Genomic DNA, 21,490 nt, shown 5'->3' with positions numbered 1-21,490 from the left:
TATATATATATATATGTATGTATGTATGTATGTATGTATGTGTATATATATATATATATATATATATATATATATATATATATATATATATATATATATATATATGCATACATATATACAGTTAACAAGCATTGTAGGTAACAGTTACCTATCCCTTTTGTAATTACACTATTCATTTAATTCTGCTTGTATCATACACTTCTTTTTGCAGTTGTAAATCTTTACAAATTGTGATTATGTGTTTCAGTTTAATTGGCTTATCTTACTGATGTAGAGTTTTAACTAAAGGACTTTTTCCAGCAGGAATTTCGTTAGAAATGAAAACGTTGTTATGGATGTTTACCAGACTTCATATTTGTATTTGCATTTCTACAAAAATGTCTGACCGCTCCGGTGGCCTAGTGGTCAGAGCATCCGCCTCAGAAGCGGGATGTCATGGGTTCAATTTCCATTCGAGACATACCAAAGACTTACAAAAATGGTGCTACCAACTACCTTGCTATGTGTTCACCATTAAGAGGTTAGTGTCATGACTGGTCGGCCTGGTGTCAGGATAATGTGACTGGTTGGGACATCATGCTACGTGTCTGCAAGGAGGTCTTGATAGTATGAGGCAGATTCAGCTGTATTTGATCCATGACATCAGGTTCAAGGTCAAAGGCCATGATTATACTACACCTACCTGTAGACATGGAATAAAGCAATGCTGATTTTTATAATATTATTTGATATGCATGAGCTGATAGACTTATTCCACACATGCCTGCAGATATGGAATAAAGCAATGTTGATTTTTAGAACATTATTTGATATGCATGAGCTGACAGACTGGCCAAAAGGTAGGTTGATCTCCAGTACACTGGTTGACATGTATGAGTTGACAGACAGGCCAAAAAGTAGGTTGATCTGCAGTACAATTGTTGTCATGCATGTGCTGACAGACTGGACAAAAAGTAGTTTGATTGCCAGTACACTGGTTGACATGCATGAGTTTACAGACGGGACACAAAGTAGTTTGATTTCCAGTACACTGGTTGACATGCATGAGTTGACAGACAGGCCGAAAAGTAGGTTGATCTCAAGTACACTGGTTGACATGCATGAGTTGACAGATTGGACAAAAAGTAATTTGATTTCCAGTACACTGGTTGATATGCATGAGTTGACAGACTGGCCAAAAAGTAGGTTGATCTACAGTAGAGTGGTTGACATGCTTGAGCTGCCAGTCAGGCAAAAAGGTAAGTTTTTTCCAGTATACTGGTGGACATGCATGAGTTGACATACAGGCCAAAAGGTAGGTTGATTTCATGTACATTAGTTAATATGCGTGAGTGGACAGAATAGCCAAAAGATGATTAGTGTCGCTAATTGATTTGAAGGTTGTTAAACCCAGGATGCTTTCTGTCCCTGGTGAAAATGATTTGCAAGTTGTCAGACAATCCCTGTGACTATTATACATCTTGCAGATTATATGTTATACAACATTGATCAAAGACAATCAGCCCTGTGAATGTCTTGAGATATATAGACTCTTCAGTGGGGTTTGGACTGAGACAAAAAATCCCAGTCAAAGGGTTACAGTATTTATCTCCCACAAGGACTGCATTGTTGGGAGACATTTAATGCAACCCCACAACTAGGATTTCCTTGTCTTGGTCCAACCCCCAACATAGATTATTTTTCTCACCAAATATTTTCCTTTACAGTAAAAGTAACTCTTCACTAGTGTAATTATAGTTCATATGCACATGGTTATATGTGGCTCATTAATACATATATGTCAATGAGGGCTGTGGTGTGATCGTTGCATCCGAAGTAAACAGTTTATACGTTTGGGCAAAGAAAAATAACAACATAATACATCGCATAGTAATGAGGTATTATCTCATTTAATATATGGATGTTATATGAAAATAACTAAATAATTAATATTTAGTGCAAGAAACTTTCATTTTCTTCAGTTCCATTTTTGAAAAGTTCCATTGTAAGTAATGAAACAATACTGGGAATTTAGTAATAAAGAGTAACATGTTGCAATAGATTATTCATTGGTAGTTAGTGATCTGTGTCACTATTTTATATATCTCTCCTTTTCATTGGAGGAGCTGAAACTGTTTATGACATAATTGTGTTGTCCTTGAGATTGATTGTAAAATTACCTCCATTTATAAAAGACCCTTCAAATACGGATCTTAGCAGATAACTATGTGCTAAACTTTCAAGTTCACGGATTCTTTGAAAATGTATTTTTCTGTCTTGGAAATATGGCAAGAGCTACAGTGAAATTTGCTTATTGATTAAAGTGTTGATGGGTAAATTATTCCTTCTGGTTGGTAAATGCATTATTTGTCACTAAATATTTTAGCTATATTTATTTATTGAACTGATGCATAGTGGAGATGCTTAACAAAATTAGAATAAAGCATGTTTGACATAATACATTTCTGGTTGTTACTAAATCTTCCGTAGTTAAGAGAGTTGGGAGGCTATGAAGTGTATAGGCCTGTAGTCTATGTGCATGGATCAGTGTTTAATGTCATAGTTCATTTCACACAGCATTGAGAATTTTATCCTATCTGTAGCAGTCATTTTTCAGGTCAGCTTCACTAAATGTAGCTAATAATATATAATGTTTCACAGAAAGTATTTAAAACTAGCTAGGTAGCTTCAGCTACATTTGATAATGTTGACCTGAAAATATACTGGGCTTGGCTTGCATATAGGATAAAATTGACCATGATGCATGGGACGAGCTAGCAAAATACCAAAACGCTTGACATCTTATGCGCGTGTCTTTGTCTCTCACAAAATGGTTTTGTATGGTGTGTTCTCAAAGATGGATTGACCTTGATTTACTACTTTAGTACATTTTTTCAGTGTTGAGGCGTTGAGAGAGAATATTGTGCTGGACCCACAGTGGTTGATTAATGCCCTGAAGTCCCTCATCACAGCTGAAACTTTCATCAGGAAAAAATCTGCTATCACTAACCAGTGGTATGAATTCGAAGAAACAGGAAAACTCACCCATGAATTGATAGGTTTGTGCATTTTTGCCTTTTTCAAAGTTTCCTAGTCTCCTTGTTTTAGTATTTATTCATCAGATCCTAAGACAATATATATTTACAAATCCATTAATAGTCCAAATTTCTGTTGTCACCCTACTGATAAGATTTTTCTGGTCCACACATAGGTTGACATTCACCAGGATATATAAATAATCATTCCAGAAGTCATGCCATTTTTCCATAGAGTCATAATTAGTTAACAAAATCTACATCAACATGTGAATCCTTGTTTATGGGTTTAGAAGTTAATTATTTCTTAAAGCAGTAGGCAAGTATTGCTGATTGTCTGACCTTTGATAACCAATCTTGTCATGATTGATGCCACCTTTTAGATTCACTCTGTTAACATAGCTATGTGAAGGATGTATTCTAAAAGATTCACCACCAAAATTTATTTTAGAATCCCACTACCAACATATACTGGTTGTTTTCCACCAGTCTATACCAATTGATTGTCCATATATCTTTACCATGTAGGAGTTGCCCGACCATATGTCTACCAGTTATTATCAGTCCAACTGTATGTATCAAGTAGTTGTTGTTTATCCATCTGTCTGTACCAGTTAGTTGTTGTCTGTCCATTTGTACCTATTTGTTGTTATCCATCCATCTGTCTGTAGCAGTAAGGTGTTGTCTATACAGTTGTACCTATTTGTTGTTATCCATCTATCTGTACCAGTTAGATGTTGTCTATCAATTTTTACCTATTAGTTGTTATCCTTCTATCTGTACAAATCGTAATCCATCCATCTGTCTGTAGCAATTAGTTGTTATCATCCATCAGTCTGTACCAATTAGTTGTTATGAATCAGTCTGTCTGTACCAATTAGTTGCTATCCATCTGTCTGTACCAATAGTTATCCATCATCTGTCTGTACCAATTAGTTGTTATCCATCCATCAGTCTGTAGCAATCATTATCCATTCATCTGTCAGTACCAATTCGTTGTTATGCATTCGTCTGTAGGAATTGTTGTCCATTCATCTGTCTGTACCAGTTTATTCCACATAATAAAGTTTATTTTTCCACAATCAACAGATTCCAAACTTTCAGACAGTTTGCACTTAGATTAGGAAGAACCCTATTGATTTTTTGTTAGAAAAATTTAGAGGTCAGGGGCACAAACTGACAGAGGGAGAACGTTTGTGCAAAAGAACTTTACTTATCCACCATCTACAGTTACCGTGCATTGTGGACCTCTGGCATTTGGAGTAAGGGACAATCTTATTAATTGTAGGGTTAAAACTCAAAAGGAAAACAATGGACCATAACGTTAGTCCTACATGATATGATATAAACAAAATTTCTTGATGGTTTGCAAGGTCAAATGTCGAGATTGATGACTGAAACAAGATAACAATGGCGCCACTCTAAAGTTATGTGTGGCAGCCATGTTAGAAATCGTATTATTGCCAATGACTTACTGAACAGAAAACTAATATTGATGTGTACTTTTTGCCAAAATACTTCCTTTGTTGCCTAGTCGGTCTTCTGTGAACATGGGACCAATTTATTATCCAATATGGTTCTCACTTATTGGCCATCTTTTCATCACTATTCTACCTGAATGTATGATCATATCACCATGGGGTTTTCCCTAAAAGACTTCTTTGATGTCTTCTTATTCCTAAGCAAAAATTAGTGCCACTCTGAGTTCCAGTATGGTCACCATGGCAGCCATCTTGAAAATCTTATTGCAGCTCCTAATGAAGTTGACCAAATACACAATATAAAGTATGAGTCACTGCAGTCTTGTGACGATTTCATTTGTGAAGTTCAGTTGGTAGAGCATGAACTTTCACTATACATATTTGGTGCTGCAGGTAACATTTCTATTTCTAAAGGTTCCACAGTGATAAATTCCTCTGGCAATAAGGCAGTGCATGATTACAGTGAACTAGTTATTGTTGTCAGAGTCTGTAATATGAGAGGGAAACCTATTTTTACGAACCAAAGTCCAGGTTTGCCAGATTACAACGGTTGATGTAGTTGATAATATCACCTCTGATATATTCCTTCCTGAAAATCCTCCCCAGTCGGTAATTTAGGGATACATTTTGATACTCAGAATATACAAGCCATGTGCTGTTTAAGTTTTTGGCTTCTCAGTAGGATAATACATTTTCTCCCTGAAAGGCACATAAAACTATTTTATAACAGTTACATACAACCTTATTTAGACTACTGTAATACTGTTTGGGATAATTCAAATGATAAAAACATAGCAAAGCTGCATATCTTCAAAAAAGAGCATTTGGGCTAATATCAGTCTAGAAAGAATGCAAGGAAAATTTAGCTGGTAGGTTAAAATAATTACCTATTAAAGACAGAATACATTTGAGAAAAGCCAAATTAATGTACAGGATATCCAGTAATAGTGCTCCTGAATAGTTAAAATCACTATTCCAGTATAGGCTACCTGGCAATATTTCCCACCTGCGATCCATGTTTACCAAACAGTGTAAAATAACCAAAACAAAGAAGGATTTATTTTTAAAAAGTTTCCAGTGCTCTGGAACTTTGCTCTGGAGTAGTATTCCAGTTGAGATTAGAAATGTTGACTTTATTTCCTTCTTCCAAACCCTTTGATATTAATAATATTGTGGAAAAAGTACATGTCATTCCTCTTTTTATAAAGACACAATAGTATCAGCTGGAGAGATGCAGTGTCAGTGTCAAGTGTGCATGTTTATATGATAATAACAATCTTGAATGAACGGTTGTTGAACCTGCCATATTGGAAACACATTTGAACAAGTTAAAGGGATGATTTTGTGAGCAACAGCAACATGGAAAGTGGAGGGGGAGAGAAACCTTAAGTTCTTTGGAACCTTGAGAAAAAGGCATTACCCTGAAAAATTAATATCCTTGATTTTGCAGGTGAACTAGCAGATACGAATAGCATATTAATTGAGCAGGAAATCTTTTACAGAAACCTTATTACATTATACATTATCAGTGTGATTACTCGTTTGAATATCTTTTTTGACTCTATGAATCCTTCTGTTGACAGAACAAATCTTTTTTCGACCCTATATATCTCTTTATACGCAAACTATCTGCAGACAAGAAAGAAGCACTTGAAGGCCCTCTATCACCGCAAGAATATCTATATGCAGTGAAACAAAAATGAACAATGGCGTGTCACCTGGCCTAGATGCTTTTACTATTTTACTACAAGTTCTATAAATTTTTCTTCATTGACCTGGGGCATTTTGGTTGGAGTCCTAAATCAATCATATGAAAACAATAGTCTATCAGCTGCATAAAAGCAAGGAGTTGTCACTTATTTTATTAACAAAAATCAAACTTTTATTTAAAATATTGGCAAGTTATCTCAACTGTTGATCATAAATTGCATTGGCAGCTAATGCTCACACAATAAAGAAGAACTTATCTCACATACTAAGTGAAACAAAAGCTGGCATTTTTGAATGGTGGATATATCAGTGACTGTACATGCCTTAGATTTTATTTATTTGAAGACAAAACTGAGGAAGTTGATATGCCAGTACCTGTAGTTCTTTATTTCAAAAATGCTTTTGATTCAGTAGAATGGTCTTTTGTAGAAAAGGCTTAAGTTTGTTTTGGTCCATCTGTTTTGGAATGGTTTCAAACCTTTTATCACAATATATCTATCTAGCTGTGTGCTAAATAATAGACACTGCTTTCAGTTTTCCCACTACAGTATAGGGTCAGAGAGGGTAACCCAATTTCTCCATATACGTGTAAATTAATATAGTTCTACAGTTACTAGATGCTATTCTAAGAAGAACAACCTGTATATAAACAGTCTAACCATTGAAAACACTGAATATCTAACAAGTCGGTATGCTGATAATTCCACTTGTATTAAAAGAATATGACACTCAGCACTGAATTGAATATTTTGATAAATTCTCCCACTGTTCTGGGATGGCGGTGAACTTTGATAAAACCCAGGACATATAGCTTGGTTCAAAAAGGGGTTGGGTTGGAAAATAAAAACTACGAAAATATTACTTGGAATCGCTTGGGTAATTTTTACTTTATAAAATTAAAATTGAGCAAAAGCCATGTTGTCATATTAAATTATACAAAGAAGATCAAATGAATTACTTCATTGCTACGTGGTTTTTAAGAAATCTGTTCATGTTCAAATTAAATAAATCTTTAGCTTTGCCCATGCTTGCTTACTGACTTATGGTGTGTCCTGACCCTCCAAACAAGCATATTCAAACAGTTTTTATAAAACTTATTTTAGGGTGGAAAAGGTGACAGAATTGGAAGAAACATTCTGGTCAATAGCTATAAAGATGGCGGACTGAGGATGCCATACTTTCAGTCTTCTTGTGATGCACTTAAGATAAATGATAATAATATCCGTCTGAAGAAAATGGCCTGAAAAGTCTGTATTTGCTGTTAATGGCATTATTTACAAAGATGGCTTGCTCTTGCATAGAACAAGTGCATACACACATTTTATATCAATATTACTTTTGTAGAATTTTATAGAGTTCATGATGCCATACCAGAAACTTAGAAAAACACAAGTAGAAATAAAATGAAATTATAATTTCCACAAGATGAAAGTATATATTTTTTCTAGAAGCAGGACAAACATGCATAATTTCTTAATAATTTATATATTAAATGGGAAACAGACTTCAATTTAAATGGAAACTAAATGGAGTATATTTTAAATCAGATGGAAGCTGATTGGACTTACATTTTAAATCAAATGGAAACTTAATTGAACTCTATTATAAATCAAGTGGAAACTAGATGGAACTCTATTATAAATCCAATGGAAATTTAATGGAGTTATATAATAGATCAAATTGAAACTTGATTAAAGTCTGTTTTAAATCAAATTGAAACTAAGTTGAATTGTATTTTAAATCAAATGATAACGAAATGGAACTCCATTTTCAATCGCCTGGAAACTAGATGCATGTCTGTCATAAATAAAATGGAAACTAGATGGAAGTCTATTGTAAATCATATGAAAACTAAATGGAACTCTAATATAAATCAAATGGAAATTTAATGGAATTATATAATAGATCAAATCGAAGCTCAATTAAAATCAAATGGAAACTAGATGGAACTTTATTCTAAATCGACTGAAAACTAGATGGAATTTTATTATAAATCAACTGGAAACCTGATTTGACTTATTATAAATCAAATGGAAATTTAATGGAGCTCCATTTAAAATCAAATGGAAACTTAATGAGACTATTTTAAATCTGAATTACTCACACAAGAATTAGGAATTGATACTGTTCCATGCTATCTCTACTATTGGACTAAGGACTTCAACGTTTTCCATACAAATTTTTCCACACAATTCTGCATTGATAGTAGTTCAGATTGAAACTCTCTGAATTATCATTATGTACTTTTTTATTTTGAAGCTTAACATATTGCTTTATTTGTTTTTTGGGGATGTCCAATTTTGAAAATAGTATTCGTAATGTTTCGGTTAATTCATAGAAACAAATGACACATTGGCTGATTTTATAGAAGTGAACATATTACTTGCATTTAGAAAGTAGCCAAAATTTGGATATCATTAAAGTATGCTTGATTTTCATATCAAATGTACATATACTCGTGTAGTGTTCAATGAATTTCCTCCCTGAAATTATGTGGTTTGCATAATTCAAGTCCAATTTTGCAAATATCTAAAATACTATATACCTGTACTCCTTGGCAAGGGCAAAAGAAAAAGAGAATGGAAAATACCAGGTATCAAATCAGCATAGACAGCTGTTCAGTAACTATATAACAGATGTGATTTAATGTGTGTAAAATGTACTTGGTTATATATGTATACATTATATAATAAAAATGTTAAAAATACAAATATGCCTGAAAGTCATTATATACGTCTTTCTCCATCCCTGTGAAATTTCATCTGTCCGTTGCCAAAGGAATCAGAGAGACATCCAAGATTGTGTGGCAAGTTGGCACAATGTCCCTTTCCCATGGAATCCTACTTGCAACACTGAATAATTATGGGCATTTGTTGTACTTGAGAGACTGCTAGACGAAAATTTAGTTTCGAGTTTGCTTGTTGTACACTTAGGACTGGCCTTTTGATTAAACAGTCCTTAACTGGACCAAATTATTTTCCTTGTACAAATGGCATGAAGAAAATTATTTCCCTTCTACAATCGGCATGAAGCAAATTATTTCCATGCTAAAATCAGCATAAAGGAAATTGTTTCCCTACTGACAATGGCATGAAGAAAATTGTTTCTCTACTACAATTGGCATGAAGCATATTATTTCCATACTACAATCGACGTGAAGCAAATTGTTTCCATATTAGAAATGCACGAATCAAAATTATTTCCCTTCTACAAATAGCATGAAGCAAATTGTTTTCCTCCTACAACTAGTATGCTTTATCCGATAAGTTACTAAAATAAATGGCTCTGAAATTCCACAGTTGGCAGAATTTAATTAGATTGATAGTGGGCTAAGTTAATTATTATAGTTCACTCAAGTATTAGAGTGAATTGAAACTTAATTAGATTGACACAGGACCAAGTTAGTCATTGAAGTGATGCTTAGTATTAGAATCATATAAACCTTAATTAGATTGATACAGTACTAAGCTGGCTATTAAACTGATGCCTAGCATTCGATTGATTTTTTTGTTTATATTGAAATTACCACCATTCTGTTTCGTTTTGTTCTTCACTTACTATCTGGAAATATGTTCACAAAATGTGTGTCAGTTGTTTTTTAAATTATTGTGAGCCATACCTGAAATGTAGTTAGAAGATATAGGTTGCAGATAATATACCAACCTGGCATCTAATTATATTGCCACGTTTTTAATGATCTCATTTTTATCATGTATAGATGCCATCTGGACCAAGAAGGAAAACCCGGATTTCCATGACAACAAGAAACATATCCTGTTTCTCATGGAAAATCTCAATATCATTGCCAGGCCAAGGTCGTATGGTGACGATGAAACGGTCAAGGTAAGTATAGACATGCATGAAGTTTTAATAATGCATTTGTGTTTCGCCTACAATTTTCTGCCGAATAACAGAAATAGTGCTGATGGACATTGGTTGTGCTACCATTCCAACTGTACATCATGATGGTCATTAGATCATAAAATACATTAGGCAAATGAATAGGCATATATTATTGATGGACAGTGGTTGTGTTTCCATTCCATCTGTACATACTGTCACTCATTAGATCATGGGGCCCTTAGTGGCCGAGTGGTCTAAAGCGCTTTCCGTTACGGATCACTGCCATCTCACCTCTGTCTGCGTGGGTTCGAGTCTCGGATTCAGCCAATGTGGATATGTGAGAAAGCTTGCCAGTAGCTTCTCGAAGGTCGGTGGTTCTTTGCGGGGATTTCCCGGGTTCTTCCACCACCATTAATACTGGCCGCCATGTATAACCTATCGCGTGCTGAAAAATGGCGTTAAACCCTACAACAACAACATCATTAGATCATAAAATTCATTTAGGCAGAACAACAGACATGCTGTGTTGATGGACAGTGATTATTCTCTCATTATATCTGATCATCGTGTCAGTCCATAGATCATAAAGAAAAGAAACCTGAAGATTTCAGAGAGCTTAATACTAAAGAAGGCAAGTTCAGTTTTCAGTATATTACACAGGTTTTCAATTCAGGCTAGTAGCCCATCATTTTCATCCATGTTCATACAGAATGTTTACAGTTTCTAGAAGGCAAGTCCAATTTTCAGTATAGTGCCAACGGGTTTCACTTCAGGCTGATTGCCAGACAATTTTCACCCCTGTTTGTACACAATTTGTGTAATTCCGAGGACGCAAGTTAAATTTTCAGTGTAGTGCCCAGGGGTTACAGTTCAAGCTAGTAGTCAACAATTATTCACCATGCATGTTCTACAGGAATTACCATCAGCAATTACAGAATTTTACAATAGTTATTAAAATTTGTGTAACACATTGTAATAATCTGTGGGAAAACAACTCATCCAATTAAGATTAACAGCTGTGTCCATTTGATGCAGATTGGTCTAAGTCTAGAAGACACTTGATTTTTAATATTTGCATCATTGCAAGTGCTTGCATGACATGATTCAGTCAGTGTCAGAGAAAATCAGGCATACACATTTGGGTGAATAAAAAATCAGAAAGTGATATTTAACAAAGTGTGACAGTTCTATGAATTGTGCAATAAACAGAAAACAACATGAAATATAAATATAACAACACAGACTAACTGATGTTTACCGTTAAAGTATATGAAAGATGCCAAAGACTATAAACATATCAATCCTATACAATTTACAACAGATAAAAGGACTCGAGGCTTCTTTTATAATCAATGTTTATATAGAGTTTGTGTCAGCTAAGTAATTGAGAATTATGCACTCAATTCAAAGAACTATGGACATATTACAGGGGTTTTGTATAAAATATCAGTGAAGCTAATGATTAGGTATGCTTAATTTGTCTTTGTTTATCAGATATACCCCATCAGGATAAATAACTTAATATGAATTATCATTATTAAATTTTATAGAATTTTATAATACTGCAAGATGATTTTGAAACAAATTTCATACTTCCCATCAAGGGGTGTACATTCACCATTTTAATTTGTTGCATTGCAAACATGTGCCATTGACAGCCCATCCGCCCTTGCCACTACTCACCAATAGTGTTGTCACCTGGACCACCACATTTTGTTCTCACTGCCCTCTTCCAGCTGCTAATTTTTCAACTTATCTTCTGCTTTATTTATTTGTGCAATGCTAAGTGTTATGAGACGGTTAATGTGAGTCCTAAAGATACAATGCATTATCTTCGGTCAATGTGGGTATGTGAGAAAGCTTGCCAGTAGCTTCTCGTGGGTCGGTAGTTCTTTCCATGGTTTTCCTGGGTTCTTCCTCCACCATTAATACTGGCCGTCATGTATAACCTATCATGTTCTGAAAAATGGCGTTAAATCCTACCACAACAACAACAAAAGATAGAATGCATTATCACATAATCGGTACACTTTGCCTACAGTGTAATGCATTATCACATAGTTGGTACACTTTGCCTACAATGTAATGCATTATCACAGTCAGTACACTTTGCCTACAGTGTAATGCATTATCACATAGTCAGTACACTTTGCCTGCAGTGTGTACAGTTTTATATTTATGATATTATACATGTGAGCATATTACTTTATGTGATTCTGATTGGTCCAAATAAGCCCATGAAATTATTGTGCAGTATTCTCTTTACTGATGGGCTGCAGTCATGAGAAAACTTTGTAACCCTGCCTTCTGGAAGTTTTTGTTTTCATTGAACTGTTCTGTCTGCCATTGTTTGATTCGACTCGTGAAAGGGAATTGGGACAAAATGGTCTCATCTGTTTCAATATTGCCAATTTATCCCCACAGGGGTTTGTTATGTATCATAACATGAAAAATGGCAAAAACCCCAAGACAAGAATAATAACAAGTAAAACTACCAGTATTGCTTAGATGATAACGAGGGTGGGGATGGATGGGCTTTATGTATGTAGCATAGAATCAACCCTATATACAAGCTTGGTTTAAATGTGAACTTACTGAAGTAAATAAACTCACCATTGTTCACAGAAGAATGTAGACATAAACCAGTCGTTGCAACTGACAGAACTATGGCATATTTACGTGGTATTCCCATAATGTGTGTCATGTTCAACGTCAATGATCCTGTCTCAAAAGTCATCATGGAATGTGGTATTATTCATGTTATCACCATAATGTTTGTCATGTTCGACGTCAATGATCCTGTATCAAAAGTCATCATGGAGTGTGGTTATTATTCATGTTATCACCATAATGTTTGTCATGTTTGATGTCAACGGTCCTGTCTCAAAAGTCATCATGAAATGTGATATTTTTATCCATGTTATCGATATAATGTGTGGCATGTTTGACGTCAATGGTCCTGTCTCAAATGTCATCATGAAATGTGATATTTTTATCCATGTTATTGCCATAATGTTGGTCATGTTCGACATCACTGGCCCTGTCTCAACAGTCATCATGGAATGTGGCATTCTTCTATTACTACTGTAAGGTGTCCTATTCCACGTTTGGGGTCCTATCTTAAAGGTCATCATAAAGGGTGGTTTTCTTAAATCCAGTATTGGACTTGTGTTTCTTCAAGCTGCTTCATATTGCTGCAGACCGATCCAGTGGCCTAAGTGATTAAAGCATCCACCTTGGATGCGGAAAATGTGGGTACAAACCCACTCCTAGTCATACTAGATATTCATAAAATTGGTACTAGCAGCTGCCTTGCTTGACAATCAGCATTAAGAATTGAGTGTTTGGATTGGTCAGCCTGGTGTCAGGATTATGTAGCTGGTTATGACATGATACTACATGTCTGCAGTATTATGTCTAGTGCTAGACATCACAGTAAAGTGCCACACTGCAGACACTTTGATCATGTATTGTTATTGCTTGCAATGAAATTTCCTGAAATAACAAGGTAAATTGTGATGGTACAATTTTGAAAATGAGCCTCTTTGAAACTGAAGCTGTAAGTTTTGGTGACTCGGGTATGTTTTATGTAGACATCGATTTGCAAACCAATCTCAAGACTGAGAACAAGGGAAGTAACCGTCATTGATGGTACGATGCCGAATTAGGTGTCTGTCACAGTAAAACATTTCTTCTTGCGTGATTTTATTATGAGATTTATTTTTGTTTAGAAAAGCAAAATTCATGAACCTTAATTCTTGATAGAATGCTGGTAGAATGAGATGGATCTTTCTCTCTCTCTCTCTCTCTCTCTCTCTCTCTCTCTCTCTCTCAGAAACAATAATTACATACATTTTAAGCTTTTATTTAGTATGTAAAGAAATGCAAATAATTTGTTTCTTCTGGCAGCTGAAAATAATGATAGTAATAGTAATGATATTATTTCATACTATTCACAACAGCACTTACAGTAACAACGAAAGGGACACATAATATACATGATGACAAGCAAAAGCTTCAGAACAATGGAATTTTATCAATAATGGCTGGGTTTTTTTCTTCCCCATTTGTTAAATATTTCTCATTATCTGAGCATTGATATTGTATGGAAATGTATAATGACAGGAAATAAAATCATAATCATCTACTTATCCTGCATCTGTAAATAATGGACTTTATTATTATTAATATTAATATTATTATTTAGTTTTGATATTTATCACATTAAAGATATATAAAATTTGGCAATATTAATTGTAACAAAATGTAATTGCTGGAAATGAAATAATCCACATTATTAAATTAACTGAGGTCACCTTTTGCATCAAATTATTTCTTGTACATTTGCTATCTGAAATTGTTTAAAACTTATTTGCAGTTTATATGCATACATCAAGCAGTGAACAAAAATTCTTCAAGAAATTGAGTCTGAAAATATGTGGAAGCTTGCGCTTTTTAAAAGCCTGCAAATTTTGCAAACTTGTTGATGTTGTAAGAAAATGACAAAAAATGGTGCCATGCTTGCACAAACTCACAAATACTTTTTGGCAAGCATATTTTGATGATACAAGCTTGCCACAAGGACGCATTTTGGTTTGGGAGTTACTCCACTAGATTTGGTTTGCAGCAAGCTAACCACAAGGATGCATTTTGGCTTGGGAGTTGCTCCATTAGAACCCAGGAAAACTCCGGAAAGAACCACCGACCCACGAGAAGCTACTGGCAAGCTTTCTCACATACCAGCATTGGCTGAATCCAAGACTCGAACCCGCACAGACAGAAGTGAGATGGCAGTGATCCATAACGGAGAGCGCTTCAGACCACTCGTCCATTCTGGGCCCCCTATCAGATAAGTACAAGAATGGTCCATATCCCAATGGCGTTATAAAGTAGGTACATTAAGGGTTCATATCTAATTGACATTATCAGGTATAAGGTAACAAACAGGGTTCGTATATCCGTGGCATTATCAAGTAGGTAAAATAAGGTTTCATTTCAGGTAGGTAAAATAATGGTTGATATCACAATGATATTACAGACCTGCCAACTCTTACAATTTTGCCATAAGTCTTACGAAAATTACCCTTAAAATACGGACATACAGCATAACAACAAAAACTATGGATAAATGATCATTGCTGCAAAATCCGGACAATTGGTTCATCCGTGTTTTATTGCATCCAGGTTTCATCTTAGAATTAGCGAAATTAGTCAGGGAACCAGACTAACTTTACATCAGTACCCCAGACCTTTAAACTGCACATATATGTTCATGCAAAGCGTCTGCATGATCAAACTGTTGATTATAGAATTTTTAAAAATGGCATCCAGAAAGCGAAAATAAGCTTCTACAAAAGTGTTAATATCAACAAAGAAGAATTTAATGGAGTATTCAGAGTCTTGTGAACAAAAGCTGGAAAGGACACAGTAATGTTTATTGGACATCACATGCCAGTTTGATTATGACACGTGGCGGGAGATATGATTGCCGTCATCATGTGAAATAGAAAAGAATTTCCAAGAATTATGTCAAGTTGAGAGATAGCAACAAGCCATTGAACTGCATATGGTTTGGAACTTGAGTTTGTGCAACTGTACTAACGGTAAATAAAGTCTACGGGTACTTTACAAGCATTTCAGTTGAACATAATGTTTATTGTCGATGCATCAAACTTTTAATCATGTTTTCCAGCTTTACAATAGCAGTTATTTATATTTTGCTACACCTAACTGAAAACTGGTCAATAGTACAGAAAAAATCAGCTGCCTTACTGAAATGGACTCGTTAGGATTGGCAGGTCTGATATTATCGAGTAGGTAAAATAAAAGTTCATATCTCATGGAAGCAATTCTTGTTTGAAAGGTTGTTTGGGTACCTATCTTAATTTCTTTAATAGCATTTGATTTATGATTCTAAGCCTCTGTTACTTTCATGTATTTCAGGAAGAGAATTACTTCCTAGTACCATGCATGCTTCACCAGGCAACACCAAAAGAAATTATCTCCCCTGAATCACACCCCGAGGAGCAAAGTACATCAATCCTTTGTTTCATGAGTACAGAGAAGTTTCTACCACCACCAGTGTTTCATAGGCTTATTGGAGCCTGTTTGACACATTGGCCCATTGCCAAACAGGAATCTAAGAATCTAATCTACTCTGGATGTTGTGTTTTTAACCTTGACCTTCATCACAGGCTGACCTTGTATCTCAGAAACTATGTTGTCTTTGCTCAGGTACGAGGAAGTGGAGTCACAGCTAAAAATAAGTCTTTGGAATGTTGTCGTGAAGCGAGAAAATTTATCTTCAAGAACCTGTCCAAGTTAATTGGAAATGTTGGCAATAGTCTACAGCTGCATGTTCAGTGCCCTGATTCCGATGCAGACAGTCTTGAGAGTCTGATTCCAGTGTCTCATCTCAAAATGCATGACAAAGTACCTTGCCATTCCCATAAGAAGAGCCATATACTTGTGTCAGGACCACTCCTTAAATTTTGGTTCAAGGAAAAGGTGAGTACATACAAATAGTCCTTTAACTTTCTGTTCAAAACAGAAGTCTTGTAGACATTAACTTAATTTTAAACATGTACTAATGGTGTTCTCATTAGAATGTAACACAACTCCGACTGAAATAAATATTTTTACCAGACCAGTTTTATTTGTGCCAAAATTTTATAAGAAATGTTGGTGCATGATCTTACTATAATGGCATTTCTTTTTCATTGATATTGGTGCATATTCAAAGGGGAATATAACATGCATTTTCTGACCCATTGAATTTTAAAGAGAAGGACGCTGTACAGGAGATATCACAGACCCTATTTTGGTTCAATCTCAAATTGCAACAAAAATTAACGGTTAGATAGATATTCCTTTTTAATATGCATGTATTGGTTTGTAAGGATAATATAACAAATATATGTGAATGAATTTTTATCATTTAACCCTGTTTTTTGGATATATCTGTAGGATATATTGAATGATACCATGTGGTAAGAATATAGGGTCGTCCCCCTCCCCCCAAAAGTAGTATTCTCGTAGATTTTATCCATGGATTCAATTCAGGCCAAAGTTCGTGATTAAGAATTTTGTATTGCATATGCAGGTTGTTTGATGCATTTGGAGAACATAGCTAATGTAAGAATATGGTTTTATTACTAAATTTGGTATGCCGAATTTCATCCATTAAAAAGAAGGAATCGTTTGAGTTTCCTGAAAATTATTTGTGGCCAGCAGAACATCAGACCCTTCTTGGGGCTCTTGTTCAAATGTATCAACAGTTACCAATAAAGACTGTTTTTAAGTCTAAGATTTGACTTGCTTTGTACTCTGTAAAATTAAACTTTGACCTTATCTCATTTCCTTAGCTTGAATTAAAACTAATAACAGACAATTGCATTACATTTCAGATTAATTAAGTGATGACTCTCAAATACAACCTAACATTTAAATGAACTTAAATAAACCTTAATGCTAATTAGGTGATAACATATTATAGAGATGAATCCAAAAACTTTATATGAAGTTTTAATACAATACCGTTTATATGTTTCAGGGCAATCAAGGAGAAGACGCAGAAGAGTCTGGTAAGCATTAAGGCACAAAACATGTAAACTTTGTTTATCATACAGAAGTTTGTACGCATTTCTTTATTGACTAATGATTAGATTAGTCATTTTCCTTACAGAAGTTTATATGCATTTCTTTATTGACTTATTCTTAAGCAAGTCAGTTTCCCTTTGTCCGTTTGAGATACAGGCGTTTATTTCTTGGATAATGATTATATCAGGCCAGGTCTTGAATGTTTTAATATAAAGGCAACCACATTTTCTGCTCAATTGTTGTACTTGGACAAAGTTTGTGGATGTTTAATGACAACAATAAAGCATAGTGGCAAACAGTTTTTCTTTGATCAAATCGAAAAGCAAATATTTGAAAGCAATTAGATCCATAATGTTACTGTAATAAAGTCTATAGAATTACCAGATAGGAAAGATTAATGTTGTTCTTGTTGGTATGGTGTTTGAGACCATTTTTCAGCACATCATCGCCTGGATGAAAGAACAGAAAACCTTGGAAAGAACCATACACCATGCTGGCAAACTTTCTCACCTACCCAAATTGGCTGATCCCAAGACAAACCCATGCAGACAGAGCTGAGGTGAAAGAGATCTATTACAGTGAACAATTTATACCACATCGTCGCTCTGGGCTCATAACGTTTAATAAAGTCTAGTGGATTTTTAAAGCAATGGTCAGTTAGCAAAATTAAAGTCTGTAGTGGAATTTTAAAACAATGATTAGTTTCAAAGATCAATCTGACTATTTCTGCAGTGGAGTTTAAAAATAATGACCAGTTAGCAAAGATCAATTTAATTAAATCTGAAGTGGATTTTAAAAGAAATAATTATTTAGGAGAGAGTAATGCAATCTGTAGTGGTTTTATAAAGCTATGATTGGGATAGATTCATGTAATAAAGTATGTAGTGGTTTTACAAAGCAAGTTAACAAAGAGTAATATAATACAATCTAGTGTAATTTTAAAGCAATGGTCAATAGGAAAGATCGATGTAATTAGGTCTGTAGTGGATTTGTAACACTAAGATCAGTTGCCAGAGATTAATGTAATAAAGTCTGTAGTGGAGCATACAAGTAATGAAGAGTTGGGAAAGATCAATGTAATAAAGTACCAAAATTTGAAATATGTACATGTTATATCTACAGCAATATACAAAATCAGACCTGCATGTACAAATCAATGTTTCCTCAAGAGATAACTTCAATCCCTTTTACACATCCGTGACATGGTCTACTATATGTTAGAGATTAAGCTTACTACTGAATAGACCAGAGTGTATGCTTACTACTTCCTCAGATCAAAGTGCATACTTACTACTCTAGTAGATCAGAGTCCATACTTAATACTTCAATATATCTGTATGCTTACTACTGATATAGATCAGAGTGTATTCTTACTAATTTAGTAGATGCGTGTATGCTTACTACTTCAGTATATCAGAGTATGCTTGCTACTTAAATAGATCAGTGTATGCTTACTACTTTAGTAGATGAGTGTATGCTTACTACTGATATAGATCAGAGTGTATTCTTACTACTTTAGTAGATGTGTGTACGCTTACTACATCCATATATCAGAGTGTATGCTTGCTACTTCAATATATCAGAGTGTATACTTGCTACTAAAATAGATCAGTGTATGCTTCCTACTGATATAAATCAGATCTGATGTGAGCATCCGTGTTTCACAAGCATACAGTAAGATGGATATGACAATCAAGTGCATCAGCCTCATTTTGGAACCAAAAGTTATATTGGTATCTTTCAATATTTTCCTGATTCGTCGTGGATGGTGGTGACAGTTTTCCCATTTTTATGGGTTGTGAGATATTTCACCAGTTGATATGCCAATTTGCTCTCATTTCTACTCAGACTCTCTTCAATTTTGCAGCATTATCTTTCTATCCAGGGTTCCTTTGCCTTTTTCATGCTTTTCTTGATCATGTTTATCTCCCTGTATTTTCTAGCCCCTTCGTGGTCTCTCTTTCCTTTTTCCACTTCTCTTCTTTTGTTGCAGAATTCAATGACGTGTTGTGATCCAAGGTTTCTTTGTTCGATGATATTTGCCAATGATCTTGGTAGTTGTGCTAGACACAGTTGTGTTGAATATGATTGTTAAGGACTCGAGGTCGGTGTCTTGGCTGTCCAGGGTTATCAAAGGTGAAGATTTACCACCTATCATAGCTTGGAAGGCTTCTGCGAATTTTGGATCTTTCAATTTTTAAGGTCAAATCTGATTCTTGGTTGGGTAGGTTTTTTGATCATTTTCAGGTGGAGGGGAAATGTTGTCATTAGTAAATCATGGTCACTTCCAATATCTGCTCCTGGAAAAAGTCGTGTTCTGACAATATTCAGTCCTGTGCAGAATCATTTTTTTCACCAAGATGTAACAGTAGTCAGTCCGGTTGTGATGTTGTCCATGTGGACTGTGCCAGGTACATCTTCTAGATGCTTTTTGAGGGCTTAATATATTGCTAGCATAAGATTGTTGTAGATAGCATTCTCCAAGAGTCTGAGTCCTCTTTCGTTTGTTTCTGCATTGCAGAAGAGTCCACATGTGCATTGCCAGTTTGTGAATCAACTCCCAACTTTGCATTCCAGTCTCCTTGTTCAAACATAATGTCTTTCTTGGGTGAGATGTCAATGACGTCTTGCATTTGGTTGTAAATTTTCTCCAGTGGGTGCATAGGTCTGAACGATTGTGATGTTAAAGGGAGTCGCGCTTAGGCAGATGGTAATAATCCTGCTTGAGACTGGATAGCAACCCATAATGCTGTTCACAATGCCTTTGTGGACAAGAAATCCGGCACTAATAATTGTGTTAGTCCCATCTTCCGCTGAAGTAGAGTTTATGCCCTTCATCTCTAGTTATTTAGCAAACGTTTTTTCCAGTGCACTTCACAGAGACCAATAATGTTCCTGTTGTACCTCTCTAACTCATGTGTAAGTTCTTTCATCTTTTCTACAGCCCTCTGTGTTCTAACATTCCATGTACCGATGATGATGTTGTCTCTCCCAGGGATCTTGGTAGTGGGTGCACCATTATCATACTTGTCACCTTCGTCCTGGTGTGTAGTGGAAGGCGCAGTCATTATTGACAAGGGCTGCGACCAATCCGGTATGGAAGAATTGTTAGTTGTCTTCATGTGGTGCGTCAAGGGCAAGATACAGCCAGGCGGAGCACATACTTCATCAGACTGGATTACCACAGTCAAAATCCACTGATATAATGTGGCATGCCCTGGTCCTGAGCAGATGGTTGTTGAGCTGTTCTTTGAGCCCTTCTGCCCTGGCCGTGGACGTCACCAAGGAGGACATCCACCCAATGATGCTCTGCTATCATCACACTATTACACTATTTTACCCATAGTTGGGAGACTCTTGGGGGCAGAATCATCTTATTCCATCCCTTACGGATCCAATGGACCTGTACCACTGCCCATCATGTCAATTAAGACTATGCTATAGTTGTTACAGAGAATGGTATTCAGTATGTATTGCATGTCAAATAAGACTGGTATAGTTCTTACAGAGAATGGTACTCAATTCCTTTTGCATGTCATGTCAGGCTATAGTATAGTTGTTCATGCTTGTATAGTTGTAACCAGACAGCCTTGAAGAAAAGCTCGTTCCAGGCGCATTGAAGAGCATGTTGAGATAGAACAGAAACAAGGAAAGTTAATAGGATTAATGACATATATATACTTTATTGAATATTTAATCATACATTAATATTATTACTAGTTTCGTAAAATTTATTTTACTTTGTAGCCATCAATATCAGAAAATGATACACTGTATTTACATTTCCCATGATTTATGATTTTCTGAACTGTTTAGCATACAATTATTCCTTTCAATATTGTA

At 35.2% G+C, this 21,490-nt stretch overlaps 1 protein-coding gene across 1 annotated transcript in view; it reads left to right on the top strand.

Moving 5' to 3' along the window:
- The window catches only part of LOC149772526 (uncharacterized), a gene marked incomplete at its 3' end in the record, with an annotated part of 164,136 nt that overhangs the window by 130,684 nt on the left and 11,962 nt on the right, over positions 1-21,490 (top strand). The window contains exons 11-14 of the mRNA XM_089947642.1: positions 2,878-3,038; positions 9,924-10,048; positions 15,992-16,555; positions 17,601-17,631. Of these exons, the coding sequence (XP_089803768.1) occupies positions 2,878-3,038; positions 9,924-10,048; positions 15,992-16,555; positions 17,601-17,631 (881 nt within the window). The remainder of the gene's footprint in view (positions 1-2,877; positions 3,039-9,923; positions 10,049-15,991; positions 16,556-17,600; positions 17,632-21,490) is intronic.

Source organism: Sinohyriopsis cumingii, unplaced genomic scaffold (genome assembly GCF_028554795.1).
Source record: "Sinohyriopsis cumingii isolate HCF-2022 unplaced genomic scaffold, ASM2855479v2 utg001397l, whole genome shotgun sequence".
NCBI lineage: Eukaryota > Metazoa > Mollusca > Bivalvia > Unionida > Unionidae > Sinohyriopsis > Sinohyriopsis cumingii.
Note: the sequence above shows the minus strand (reverse complement) of the source record. Positions and strands in the feature narration are given on the sequence as shown.